This window comes from Dunckerocampus dactyliophorus, chromosome 16 (genome assembly GCF_027744805.1).
Source record: "Dunckerocampus dactyliophorus isolate RoL2022-P2 chromosome 16, RoL_Ddac_1.1, whole genome shotgun sequence".
Classification (NCBI taxonomy): Eukaryota; Metazoa; Chordata; class Actinopteri; order Syngnathiformes; family Syngnathidae; genus Dunckerocampus; species Dunckerocampus dactyliophorus.
In genome coordinates, this window is record NC_072834.1 from 7,942,485 (window position 1) to 7,956,463 (window position 13,979).

At 44.8% G+C, this 13,979-nt stretch overlaps 1 protein-coding gene across 1 annotated transcript; it reads left to right on the plus strand.

Moving 5' to 3' along the window:
• The first annotated feature begins 10,525 nt into the window (after positions 1-10,525).
• msx2b (muscle segment homeobox 2b) lies at positions 10,526-13,656 on the plus strand. The gene is made up of 2 exons (XM_054756069.1): positions 10,526-10,920; positions 11,767-13,656. Exons 1-2 carry the CDS (start codon positions 10,626-10,628, stop codon positions 12,201-12,203), a joined length of 732 nt encoding a protein of 243 aa, XP_054612044.1. The 5' UTR covers positions 10,526-10,625; the 3' UTR covers positions 12,204-13,656.
• Positions 13,657-13,979: the final 323 nt, after the last annotated feature.

Genomic DNA, 13,979 nt, shown 5'->3' on the forward strand with positions numbered 1-13,979 from the left:
ACAGAGGCACATCATTTGGAAAATCGGAACGTTATCTATGTCTGTTCTGAAGGTGTTGTAGCTGGTGTCAAATTATGCCCTTATAAGACAATGTTTTTTGCTTTAGCATGTCAATCATGAGTTTGTTGGAGGCATTTTATACCTCCTTTGAGTCAACACTATACTACTTTGGTCGCTTACTTTCTTCACATTAATGGCAAAAATACAGTGGAACCTCAGTTAGTGTGTTTTTCGGCAAAGGTAAAAGATTTTGCCTCAGTTTATGTACGTTTTCCGGTTAGCATACAATATGGCGCGCGTCTTGTCGACACTTTGTGAGTCCAAACGTATTCTTAATGTATATTTATCACATACGTTTTTGTTAGCATAGATTGCTAACAAAATGGCAACCAGAACCGAGTCAGCTACGTCACCCATACATGACGCCATCAGTGGTTGACTCAAAAATGTTAGCACAAAACATGTTTTTATAGGTTTACAATTATAGTTTTACATGCATAAAACAATTACGAATGCATATAAATGAGGAATGAAAGGGATAAATGAACAGTTAAGGTTACTTGGACCTTTATTTAAGACGTGACTGTTCCCAAAGACACGATGTGGCAGCGAGACACTACACTGACACCTTCTTCCTGTTTTGTCTCTCCTATTTTGAGTTATTTCTTGAATTCAGTAGTGTTTCTCGCCTTCTTAATCAAAATGCTGGCACTTGCAACTTTCTTTGGCTCCATTTTGGCTTATTGAGGTGAGAAACACTATTGAATTCAAGAAACAACTCACAACAGGAAGATGTGAGATGTGATCTCGCTGCCACTTGGTGTCTTTGGGGCCAGTCACGTCAAGAATCATGTCTTCAATGAAGGTAAAAGTAACCTTAAATGTTCATTTATTCCTTTCATTCATCATTCATAAATTTTTATATGCATTTCGAATTGTTTTCTGCGTGTAAAACTATAAAAACGTGTTTTGTGTTAACATGTTTCTGGCTTTCTGTAACCGATTAATTGCATTTACATTATTTCTTATGGGAAAAATTGATTTGGTTGGCATCCGTTTCTGCTACAGCTGCTACAGCCCTTCTGGAACAAATTAATGATGCTAGCCAACGTTCCACTGTATTAGAAATGCCACAACAACAAAGATGGCATGGAACAAGGGCATCATGTGGAATTTCCTTCTGAACATCAAAACCAAAACATTTAAAAACTACAAATGCATGGTGGTTGATGACCACACGTATCCCACCAGGTACACGCCAGTTGTTTACACTGTATGTACCAAAAAACATCGTAAGGACCGCCCTAATCAAATACATTACCCGTCTTTTAAATGACGGAGTCTATGCAACAAATAAAATGTCATAACTTCATCAAAAGTGAAGAAAACAGTATTTTTGGCTACTGTTACATTACTACACAGAAAATCTGTGGCAGCTATGACGTCCCATAGTCTCCCCTGGTGGAATATGATATCAATTAAAGAGATTACAGCGTATATCGAGGTCCATATGCAAGGGATATGTACGGCGGCAGAACACAGAAACATCCCAATGCTCCAAATACAGAAACGATCCAAAAGCAGAAACGCACAAACACCATAAAACACATGCAATGGGAAAATGATCAAAATTAAACATGCCGCAATCAGATAAATGCTGCAAGATCAAAAACAAAAAAACAAAGACATAACAAAAAAATGTACCTTTTCATTCCGCCAATTTTCATTTGGGCGTCCAGCTCATGCATTTAAAAACGTGGAGTTGTTGGCATTTGCAGCACTTTTGTTCTGCATTTGCTTCTGATCCAGCGGCATTTATGTCATTTCAGCATTTTTAATTTGCTGCATTTTGCCATTGCATTGTGTGTTTTTGGTTTTGGATCATATATGTGTTTGGACCGTGTGTTTGTCTGTTCCTAAGGGTATGAAGTAAGGTGACTAAAATAAATACTAAAGAATACAGTAGATGCCAAAAAGAGAATGCAACTAGGTGTACACAAATTCAAGTGAAGAAACACGCTTAGCCAAAAACAAGTTCTGTGAATCATGACTGACAAGGTGCCTGTAGGGTGTTCAGGCCCAACCAAAGAGAAGCAGAGCGGTAGAGGTGGGGATCATAAGCAGAGCTGGGAAGGAGAGCGAGGGGAGGGGAAAAAAAGGCAGCAGTTTCTCCCCTGAGGAGTCGCTCTTTTCATCTGGCCGCTCACTGGCGCCTTCACAAACCCCTGATTGTCTGTGAAGTAACCCCACTTTAATATGGCAGCGGTGGCCGCCTCCCACTGCTACTCCGGCATGGACTGGCCACTTGGGCCTGCTGGCGTCATGAAAAATGCCATGAATGAGGTCGGATGCAGCGTGTCGCAGATGGGAGTCATTGGCAGTAAAATAAATAAATAAATAAAGTCCCCCCGAGTCAGAGCGGCCTTTTTCAGTCAACAACTCCTCATTTCTGTAAAAATAATAATAATAATAGTAGTGTGCTCAGTGGAAACACACACAAACATCAGCAGGTTGTAAATCTGATCTTGTGATTTAGCGCAAAAGGAATTCATTATTATATACAGAACGGTTCAGATTAGCCTTACCCAGGGTGTGAAATGAGAGCTATTAAGCAACAGATAAGTAATTATACAAATGACTGGGCTCAGTGGAACGAAACAATCCCAAGTGAAACATCCTTTCACTTTGATATCCATCCACCGTCATCAAAGGCTTGTAGATCTAAATAAACTGTTGAGATAAGCGTCAAGTATCTCTTGCTGGGGGTCTGCGATCTGACGTAACCAAAAATTGCCACAATGGGTTACTTCATGTGAGTCACAAGGAGACACTTCAAGAATAACGCTGAATCATAGGACAGATGAATGAGTCGGCTGCACGGAGGCATGTGAATGTCTCATCGGGTTCACATCCAGCACCGAGCCGAGGCACGGAGCTCTCCCGGCAGCATAAAACACCAGTTCAGCAATGCTATTCCAGTGTGTCATTTGAGTGTAACACCCCACTTCAAATGCAGTTTGAACCAAGCGCGCAACTTCCCGGTGAGCTTTGACGGAAAGTCCCGATTAAAAAGCAATAAGGCAAACAAGATGAAGAAGAAAAAGGATCGGTGTTACAGCCTGGGTGTAATTCTCCGTAAGTGACCGAATGGGGGCCATGTTTACACATGCAGTGTCATGAGGTTAGAGTTAGAGCTAATCCATTACTGGGAGCGCAAGTACCTCCTCTCTGAGGGGAATGTAGACACAGTTATTCTAATTGACATATTACAGCAGGTGATCAGATCAATCCAAAACAGAAAATAATGAAAGCGCACTATTGTACCAGTCCACAGTGTACTCCTCCTCTTGCCCAAAGACAGCTGGAATAGGCTCCAGCATTCCTAATGAGAACAAGCGTTTCAGCGGGGTATCCGTGGACGCGAGTTCGAGCCCGGCAGTGTGCGAGGCTGGCTGGACCGCACGAGTCACATTAGAGAGTGGGGTTTATGCGGGAGAGCGTAACGGATGCCAGGTAGTGTGGCTGCGCGAAAGCACAATGGTAAACCTCACTTCCTGCAGCGCTGGCAGGAACGTGTGTGTCACAGAAGGACAAGCAAATGTCTGGAAAATCTGAGCAAGATTGGTTGACAAACATGACAGACTTAGAAACTAATTGCTCGTGAGTCATTGACTATTTGTCGAATGATTATAAAACGTTCAGGGTATCTTTATTACATGTATGCTAGTGAGGTTTCTAAACTCATAATGACCTTAGCTTCATAGCTTACGTACGGTATATCAGAGGTGTGGACTCGGGTCACGCGACTTTGACTCGGGTCAGACTCAAGTCACAATTTTGATGACTTTGGACCTGACAATATAGGTAAAGACTTGCAACTTGACTTGGACTTTTCTGCATTCAATTTCTCTACAAATTTGACTATTGATTAAATGGAAATATGAGTCACCTTCTATTCTGTGTTGTTTTACTACATACATTGGGGTGAAAAAATGTGTACCCCCCTCCCGTGTTCATATTTTTTTGCATGTTTGTCACACTTAAAAGTTTCAGATCATCAAACAAATGTAAACATTAGTCAATGACACAACTGAACACAAAATGCAGGTTTTAAATGAAACCAGCCAAAAAGATCCAAACCTACATGGCCCTGTGTGAAAAAGTGATTGCTCCCTAAACCTAATAAGTGGTTGGGCCACCCTTAGCAGCAACAACTGCAATAAAGCGTTGCAATGAGTCTCTTTTAGCCCTGTGGAGGAATTTTGGCCCACTCATGTTTGCAGGATTGTTGTAATTCAGCCACATTGAAAGGGTTTTTGAGCATTAACTGCATTGTTAAGGTCATGCCACAGCATCTCAGTAGGATTCAGATCAGGACTTTGACTAGGCTTCATTTTGTTGTTCTTTAGCCATTCAGTGGTGGACTTGCTGGTGTGTTTTGGATCATTGTCCTGCTGCAGAAACCAAGTTAGTTTCAGCTTGAGGTCACGAACAGATGGCAGGACATTCTCCTTCAGGATTTTTTGGTAAACAGCAGAATTCATGGTTCCATTTATCACAGCAAGGTCCTGAAGCAGCAAAACAGCCGCAAACCATCACACTACCACCACCATATTTTACTGTTGGTAATATGTTCTTTTTCTGTAATGCGGCGTTACTGTTACGCCAGATGTAATGGGACACACACCTTCCAAAAAGTTCAACTTTTATCTCGTCAGACCACAGAGTATTTTCAAAAGGTCTTGGGGATCATCAAGATGTTTTCTGGCAAAATTTAGTTATTTTTGTTCAGCAGTGTTTTTTGTCTTGGAACTCTGCCGTGCCGGCCGTTTTTGCCGAGTGCCTTTCTTATGGTGGAGCCATGAACACTGGGCCTCATTCACGAAACGTTCTTTCGCACAAATGTGTTCTTAAAGCCTTCTTACAAAGATTTTTGGCATTCACGAAACGTGTTAACTCACAGTTCTTAGATCTAAGAACAAATGAATATTTGATGTCCCACTTCAGGCTTCAGGCTTCCCTCTCTGTTCTTGCAGGTGTGCAGGATCATCAGAATAACATCGCAATGAAACGTGGTGTGCCGATTGCGCACAAAGCACCCCCAGATAACGACATGCGCCCCCAGCCACGTCTTGAGCCAGAGCACGGGGCTGCTGTATTAATTAGGCAGCGTCTAATCAAATGTAACCACAGAAAAAATAAAGTGTCACACACAAACTATGTATTTTGACTTTATTTTTCCATCATGATTGTGTAAATATTTTCTAGAGTTTCCGAAATGGTTTGGTTTCTGATTGATGGCTCACCTCCCGTTTCCTCCAGATCCCTCCGGTGCAGTCTAATCTTTTTTTTGAGTCTATTTTAAGTCAAAACACTTCTTTTTAACCTCTGCGGTGGCGCGTTTGTCCGTGGAAACGGCATTTATGTTTCCTGCAATGGTGCTCCATGCCGACTCTTTTTGGATGGCCTGATGACCGGTGGATACACGTGAAAATAAGGTGGTCTTGTGTTCGCTCACTCCTTGTAAAAGCACCTCTATTGCAGTAGAATTTAAGTTTTTCTTTCATTTGTTGTCCAGCTGCTCCTCAGTCTTGCCCTTGCGCGTTGCCATCTCCGCCTCCAGCTGCCTGTTGCGCACGGCACATTTTTGACCCTATATAGGAAATAATAGGCGATGACCTATGCAAATTAGGCCTCACATGCACGGGCATCGCAGTTGGCATTCATCAACCTAAGAACACCGGTGCGAACGATTATCCCTACTTAAGAACGTGTTGTGAATGTGGCGCAGTTTCCAACCCGCACCTTCTTAAGTACACTTCTTAAGAAGACTTTTAAGAAGATGTTCATGAATGAGGCCCACTGACCTTAACTGAGGCAAGTGAGGCCTGCAGTTCTTTGGATGTTGCTGTGGTGTCTTTTGTAAAGGTGTGCTTCGAGTCTCAAGCATCGATGGGAAGCGGGACTAAAATGCAGATTTTCTCGGGATCGTTCACATTTTTTTAATGTTAATTCCTAGTTTCTTTTTTTTTTTTTTTTTTTTTTTTTTTTTTTTTTTTTTTTTTTTTTTTTCCCCCCTGTCCTGTCCAGCCTTTAAAGCAGATAGAATTGTATACCTAAATGCCGTCAAGTGCTCAACAGATTTACTCTGCCAGAGAGAAGTGTGATATACACTTCCCCTGTCATACAAAATGTATTCGACCTTGATGCTTGTTATAAAGCAAATTTGGAGCGCCCGGACCGGAGCAGGAGGGGACAGAGAAGAAGAGAAAAGGAAAGGGGGAGGGGGGGGGGGGGGGGGGGGGGGGGGGGGGGGGGGCGAGAGGGGACAAAAACAAAAAAAAGAGAGACAAGAGACAAGGACAACAGCAGCAACAACAACAATTGTGACAGAACAACAGAAACATACCGAACGACATCAGCAAATAAATGTCCGTGACAACTATAAAGACGAACAAGGATAAAGGACAAATCAATATCAACAACCACAATGACAAAGCTGTCAATGACAATCAGACATAATAGCAGTCATGAAATGATGACCTATGACAGTGATCACAATGACAATACTGCATTGAAACAGTCGCACACAATAGCAGTCATGAAATGATGAATTATGATAGTGATCACCATGATAATACCGCATTGAAACAGTCACACATAACTGTAGTAATGAAATGATTATCCATGATAGTGAATAGAATCAAAGTTACTGTAATGCACATCATTGTAAAAAAAAAAAAAATACATATACACACATATATACATACATACACATACATAAATACATATATACATATATATATATATATATATATATATATATATATACACATATATACCGCACATACACACATATATATATATAGTCATACTGCTGAAATCACCGTCGCTGTAATAAAACCAACAACATAATAACACCCTGGATAACTCAGTGAGTAATGTGGGGAAGTACGTATGTACTGTGAGTGTGCATATGTACAGGTATCTCTGTATGTAAGGAAGACTTCATATATATATAAAGGTGCAGGAATGTGTGGGCGTGTGATTGTCACTGAGAGTGCATGAAAGGAAAGGGGCCGCCTTCCACCTCCCAGAGAGCCCCGCCCCAAATAGCAAGGCCGGGCCCCGGCCGCCAGAAGGCCACCAGGCCCATAGGGGCAGGCAGCACAAAGAACAGTGCCCCAAGAGCCAGCCCAGAGAGCCCCCCCCCCCCGGGAAGACCAGTAAGGGGCCGAAGAGAGGTAATCCCAGCCAAGGACAGGGCGCCAGCGGGCCGGAGGACTGCCAACCCCCGAGACCAGCGAGAGATCACACCCCACAAAGGCAGACGGGTACCGGGGGCCACAAACCGGCAGGCCCAGAGACGCCTCCACAGCTGGAAAGAAGCCCGCCCGCGCCGGAAGCGCCAATTCTCCCCCACCGCCACCCCCACCCCCAGGGAGCGGAGCCCGGCCCGCCCCGGGCCAACCCCCGCCCGACCCCCGACACAGGGCCGCCCCGCCAAGGGATGCAGGAGGCACACCCTCCACCCACCCGGCGGAGGCACGGGCGGCAGAGATGTATCGCCCAGCACCTGACCCCACGGAGCAAACCCCTGTATGCCCCCCCCAAATAAATAACTAAAATAAATAAATAAATAAAAATACACACACGCACGCACATACACACTCCTACGCACCCACACACACGCACATAAACGCTCCTACGCACAAACACACCCCTATGCGCACGCTCATACACACTCTTACTTACTCAAGCGCGCACACACACACACACACACACACACACACACACACACACACACAGTGGTCGACTGCCCGACACCCGGAAGCCCCACCCTATCCCCCGTTGGTAACCCAAGGAGCAGCGGAGCCGGGGACCCCGGGGTCCCAGACATACGATTCAGAACCCAGGGGCGGAGAGCGCAGACTGCCGGGGAGCAGGAAGACACCCGGCCACACCCCCCCAGCGGTAGGACGCCGCCAGCGAGGCAGACAGGGGAGTCAGCGAGGAGGAGAGCGGGAAACCGAGCAGGCAGGCGGGAAAACGGGCGAGCAGCCAGGCGAACCACCACACAGCGCCAACCGAGACCCGCGGGCCAGCAAACCCCGAAGAGAGAGCGGGAGCACCACACCCCAAGCCGCAGGGAGGCCAAGCACCAGCGCCGAGAAGGCGAGACCAGCAGCCGACCAGCCGACGGCCCCCACATACCACCAGAAGCCAGACCAGCCACATGCCACCAGAGCCGACAGCGCACCACCCGCGCACCGGAGCCCCACCCCCGACAAGCCCACAGACAGACCGGGGGAGGCGAGGACACAGACAGCGGCCCGGCAGCGCACAAAGCGCAACGGCGACAGACGCCCAAGCGCCCGGCAGAGCACGACCCCCCCCAGCGAGCCCGGCCCCAGGGCACCCGCCCCCCCCACCCCCACCCCGCCACCCAGGCCCACAGTACCCGCAAGCATGACCAAGCCCCAACCCACCAGCTGGCCCGGCGCCCCAGCAGCCGCCACAGCGCAGCAACCACCGGCCGCCGCGACAGCACACGGGCCACCCGAAGCACCAGCACCGCCCCCCGGAGACCGCCGAACCCGCCCCAAGAGCGCAGAGGCGCCCGCGGCACGTGTCAGTCCAGGGGGGGCACCGCAAGCCGCCCCCCCCGGCGCAAGCCCCGGCATCAATTAAGTTAATTCCTAGTTTCAATGCCCACTTCACCGACTGGAAAAACTGGGGACTGGGGCTGGGGACTGGGGACACCAACAAAGAAGAAGCCAACGATTACCAGCGTAGAAGAACTGCGTAAAAAGTTTGGATTAACTTCATAAAAAGGCTCAGTGCAACATTTGCAACACAATGATATCATCCAAAGGAGTGTGCATGATCAACATGACTAATGTTTTATTCATGGTGTAGAAATAACCCAGTAGCTCATCTTTAATGCGCTACATCAGACTTCCTCTAAGCAGTCAGAATCAGGGAAGTCAAAGAATAAATGATGTCTGTCTCATGGCAATGTAACCCAGGGTTTCAGGATGCTAGCTGATGTGGAAGTTGGGTGTAAATAAAGGATGGGGCTACGGCGAGGCAAGTTTATTCATTTGCACAGTAAGTCTCTATTAGAAACAGTCAAAGGACCTTCTCAACTCACACGACACACTCCCAGCCTTCAAAATAAGAGCGGTTTCAGCTATATCCTGTTTACCCGTGTTCATCAAATAAGTGCTTCATAAAAAATAGCTTACACCAACACTGAGGCAGCAAACAAAGTATACTATTTTTCATAAGTAAAGATCTTTTGCGAAACTACTCCTGTAAAGAGAAACTTCATAACATTTATGTTCAAGATGAATGCTTTGATATTTATATACTGGTTGAAAATAGCCCTGTAAGAAATTCATAGTAAAGATGGTTTAAAAAAAATTAATATAATTAAACAATTCATGGAGAACAGCAGACATTTCATCCAAAAAGAATTCTGGTTAGCGCCCTCATTTAAACCATGCAAACTTTTATGACCCCGCCTCTAAAAAGCATCTGAATCGAGAATTGTTAGGAACCAGAATCGAAATGAAGGATGGGGATCGGAATAGGAATCGTTTTGATTCAAACAATGCCCAACGCTAGTCTTTTGTGACCTCTTGGATGTGTTGTCGCTGCGCTCTTGGGGTAATTTTGGTTGGCCGGCCACTCCTGGGAAAGCTCACCACTGTTCTATGTTTTTGCCGTTTGTGGATAATGGCGCTCACTGTGGTTCGCTGGAGTTCCAAAGCTTTAGAAATGGCTTTGTGAACTGAAACCAACTTGGGTTCTGCAGCAGGACAATGACCCAAAAACACACCAGCAAGTCCACCTCTGAATGGTTGAAGAAAAACAAAATGAAGACTTTGGAGTGGCCTAGCCAAAGTCCTGACCTGAATCAGGAGGCGCTTCATGCTGGAAAAACCTCCAATGTGGCTGAATTACAACAATTCTGCAAAGATGAGTGAAAATTCTTCCACAGCGCTGTAAGAGACTCGTTGCAAGTTATCGCAAACGCTTGATTGCAGTTGTTGCTGCTAAGGGTGGCCCAACCAGTTATTAGGTTTAGGGGGCAATCACTTTTTCACAGAGGGCCATGTAGTTTTGGCTTTTTTTTCTCCCTTCATAATAAAAAGTTTCATTTAAAAACTGCATTTTGTATTCAGTTGTGTTGTCATTGACTAATATTTAAATTTGTTTGATGATCTGAAACATTTAAGTGTGACAAAAACGCAAAAAAAAAAAAAAGAAATCAGGAAGGGGGCTAACACTTTTTCACACCACTGTAGTGTTGCAGTGTTGCTGAAAATGTTACAAACGCTATATATATTAATGTTTTTCCCCACTTTTTAGTGTTGCTCCGTCCCCGAGACCAAACTACTGTAACTTCCGCCTTTCCCTTCACCCTGAAGGCATTGCCATTCACATCCTGGTGAACGGTGATTGGCTGAAAGAAGAGTTAGTATCACGTGACGTATATACAAATGCCTGCACACGCTACTTGACAGCATCTATACAACACAACACATCGGAGAACATACGTAGATACACACCTGTGCTGTGCTCCACGCCTTTTTCTGGACTAGTACCGGCCTTTGGAGATGTCTTCTCGGGAGACCACGAAGGATTTGGGCTCCAGTTCGTCCGAGGAGGAAAGAGGTTCTCCTCCGGTGGCGCAGCGACATCATCATCCATTCAGCGTGGAGGCGATCATGTCCGGAAGGAAGACGGTGGTCCGCCGCGGGGGAGAAGTCGGCTCGGTGGTGGCGTCACCCACGGGATTTTGTTCGGTTTACGGTCGGAAGAGCTTCTTGGCCGCGCCGTCATCCCCGGTCAAGTCGGAAACATCCGAGACGGAGGAGTGGGTCACCGGCAGCATGCCTTCCTCTCAACCCCGTAAGCCGTAACGTTTTATTGTATTTTCACTTCTAATATTTTTACAATATTGTTTTCAGCATATTTGTTTTCATCATGTAACATTTCCAGCCACAAACAAATTTAATGTAATAATAATGTTCACTTATTGACAGCATTAGTAGTATTTATTGTTTTTCTAATGGGATACATTCGATTTATAGCTGTTAATCCATTACAACGGTTATTTTTAACATGAGCACATTCTAAAAGAAAATTCATTATAGTGTTTGTAACAGTAATTGGGATCTTAATCTGAGGCAAAATTGCATCTTCTCGTTTCTATTTGTTTAAATTCTGGCATGTCGTGTTAAATTTACACTTTTTTTTATCCGTCCTTTTGCTCCTCGTAGCTGAATAACGCATTCAAATTATTCTAAACACTTCTCTGTATAATGGAACACACTTCAACAAGCACAATAATAAACACGCTAAATGAATACCTCTATGACAGTGTCAATCACAAGTGAGCATTATTATCTTTTGTAAAGGTAATTACTTTGGATACAGGTCTTGTGGCAGCTGGTTAGATTTTGTACCCCAACCCCAACCCGTCGAGGATTACTTCCCTGCCTCTGTTGCCAAAGTGTGTTTTTCTTTGCTGTACAAGGACCTTGCACCATGTGTAAAGTGTCTTGACAATTTTTGGATACAGCTCTTGTCGTGGATCTCATTAGACTGATAGAAACAGAAGAGAACCCAGACTCTCTAGGGTGCTTCATGAGGAGCAGGGTCCACGTGGAAAGTGCTTTAAGATACCGTAACTGTTTTGTTGCTATAGGAATAAAATTGTAAGATCCCTACTCATCTGTTTCTTTGATGCCCCAGGTCGTGTCAGTCCTGCCTGTCAATTGAGGAAACACAAGACCAACCGCAAGCCCCGCACACCCTTCACCACATCCCAGCTCCTGGCCCTCGAGAGAAAGTTCCATCAGAAGCAGTACCTGTCCATCGCAGAGCGGGCAGAGTTCTCCTCCGCCCTGACCCTCACTGAGACGCAGGTGAAGATCTGGTTCCAGAACCGCCGAGCGAAAGCTAAGAGGCTCCAGGAGGCCGAGATGGAGAAACTGAAGATGGCCGCTGATGCCAAGACGGCGGCGGTGACCGCCGGAGCATTGATGCAACCGGGTCTACGGTTGCCGCTGACACTTGGCGCCATGTACGGACAGTCCTTCTCTGCATACCACCACAGACCCATGATGCCTTTTGCACCTTTAGGACTATATGCTACTCCTCTGGGCTTTGGCATGTACCACTTATCATAGAAACAGGATTATCACTGACTTTGAGTCTCTCGAAGCTTCCATGAGGATGCTCAAATGAGACATTCAGGATGCTGGACTGACTTAAAAATGTTAATAGCTGCACAAGAGGATGTTTCTATAACCACATGGTGAGGATTATAAAACTCTTCTCTTCCTATTCTCATGTTTACTTCTGCAATAATGCAGCTGGGCACTTGATAGCCAAAAATGCCTTATGTCCCGAAGAGCCTTAACATAAAGCAGGGTTTCCCAACCTTTTTCAGCTCAAATTAGAAATGTCATTCCTCCTCAGGTACCCAAATATATCATGCATTGCCATAATAGTGACAAACACTGCACATAAACTAACAATAAAGAAAATGGAGGACATTTGTGTAGTTTAACAACAAACATAAATAAAACTCAAACTGCACATGCTTCAAAACTGATCCTAATGATGGGAATCCCTGACATAAAGAGTGAAGTGTGAATGCTTCATAAAATACCGTATTGACCCCAATATAAGACTATTTTTAGTCTAAGAAAAAGACTGCTCGTCACGTGATAGAAACTCTTCTTTCAGCCAATCACTGTTCACCAAGGATGTGAATGGCAATGGCTTCAGGGTGAAAGGAAAGGCGGAAGCAAACCACGGAGGAGGAGCAATGATGCTAATTTTAAGACGATGGTGATCAACGAAACAGTCCATCCGTCCATTTTCTATGCCGCTTCTCCTCATTAGGGTCACGGGGGTATGCTGGAGCCTATCCCAGCTGACTTCGGGCGACAGGCGGGGTACACCCTGGACTGGTCGCCAGCCAATCGCAAGGCACATACAGTATAGACAAACAACCATTCACACTCACATTCATACAATTTTTAGAGTCGCCAATTAACCTAACATGCATGTTTTTGGAATGTGGGAGGAAACCGGAGTACCCGGAGAAAACATGCAAACCCGGGAGAACATGCAAACTCCACACAGAAATGCCCGACGGAGATTCGAACCCAGGTCTTCCCGATCTCCTGACTGTGGCCAACATGCTAACCACTAGACCACCGTGCGGCCCCAATGAAAAGTCATCCTGAAAAGAAAACAAAGATTGTCTGACTTTTCCGTCTTGATTTTGTCAAAAACGTGTCTTGAAAAAGAGGGGTCATCTTATATTCATATTCACGTCGGTGTGGTACATACTGTTCTACTCATTATTTAACCCAATCAAAGCTTTACATGACCTGTAATTCTGCCAATAAACCTATTTATTATCTGTCAAATGCGACTAGGGGGATGTACGAGTGCCTTGCTGATATATTTATGATTATTTGTGAGAATACGGTGCAAAGGTCCAAAGTTACGGTTCATGAACGTCCCTCTGTGCTATGCCGTTTATACTGTACGTATATATCCATATGAATTATTTTTCCTCAAATATTTTATTGAAATGAATGAAATAAAGCCTAAGTGACTTTCTCTCTTCACAAATTAGATTTCTTGATTGTGTTTGACGCAAGACACAACAGTTTTCATGTGTGCTATAATCCTGTCTACAGTGGTAATTTCGCATGTGTCAAACTCGTTATTGCTTCCTGATTAACTGGTTCAACTTTAATCTTTCTATTTATTTCCACCTAGAACAGGTTCACCGCAAGAGCAAATCTAAATATGCGGCTCTCTCATTATATACAGACAGTGTATAATTCAATATTAGATTAGTGGTGCAAGGTGGCAGTTATTAGTAATAACTGGCGGAAGAAGCAAATACATTAATTATGTAATGTATAACAAGTACACTATGC

Excerpts from the sequence above, each read along its gene's own strand:
- msx2b (XM_054756069.1), top strand. The coding sequence starts at position 10,626 with ATGTCTTCTCGGGAGACCACGAAGGATTTGGGCTCCAGTTCGTCCGAG. Across the intron at positions 10,921-11,766 it reads CATGCCTTCCTCTCAACCCC|GTCGTGTCAGTCCTGCCTGT; the intron begins GTAAGCCGTAAC and ends TTGATGCCCCAG.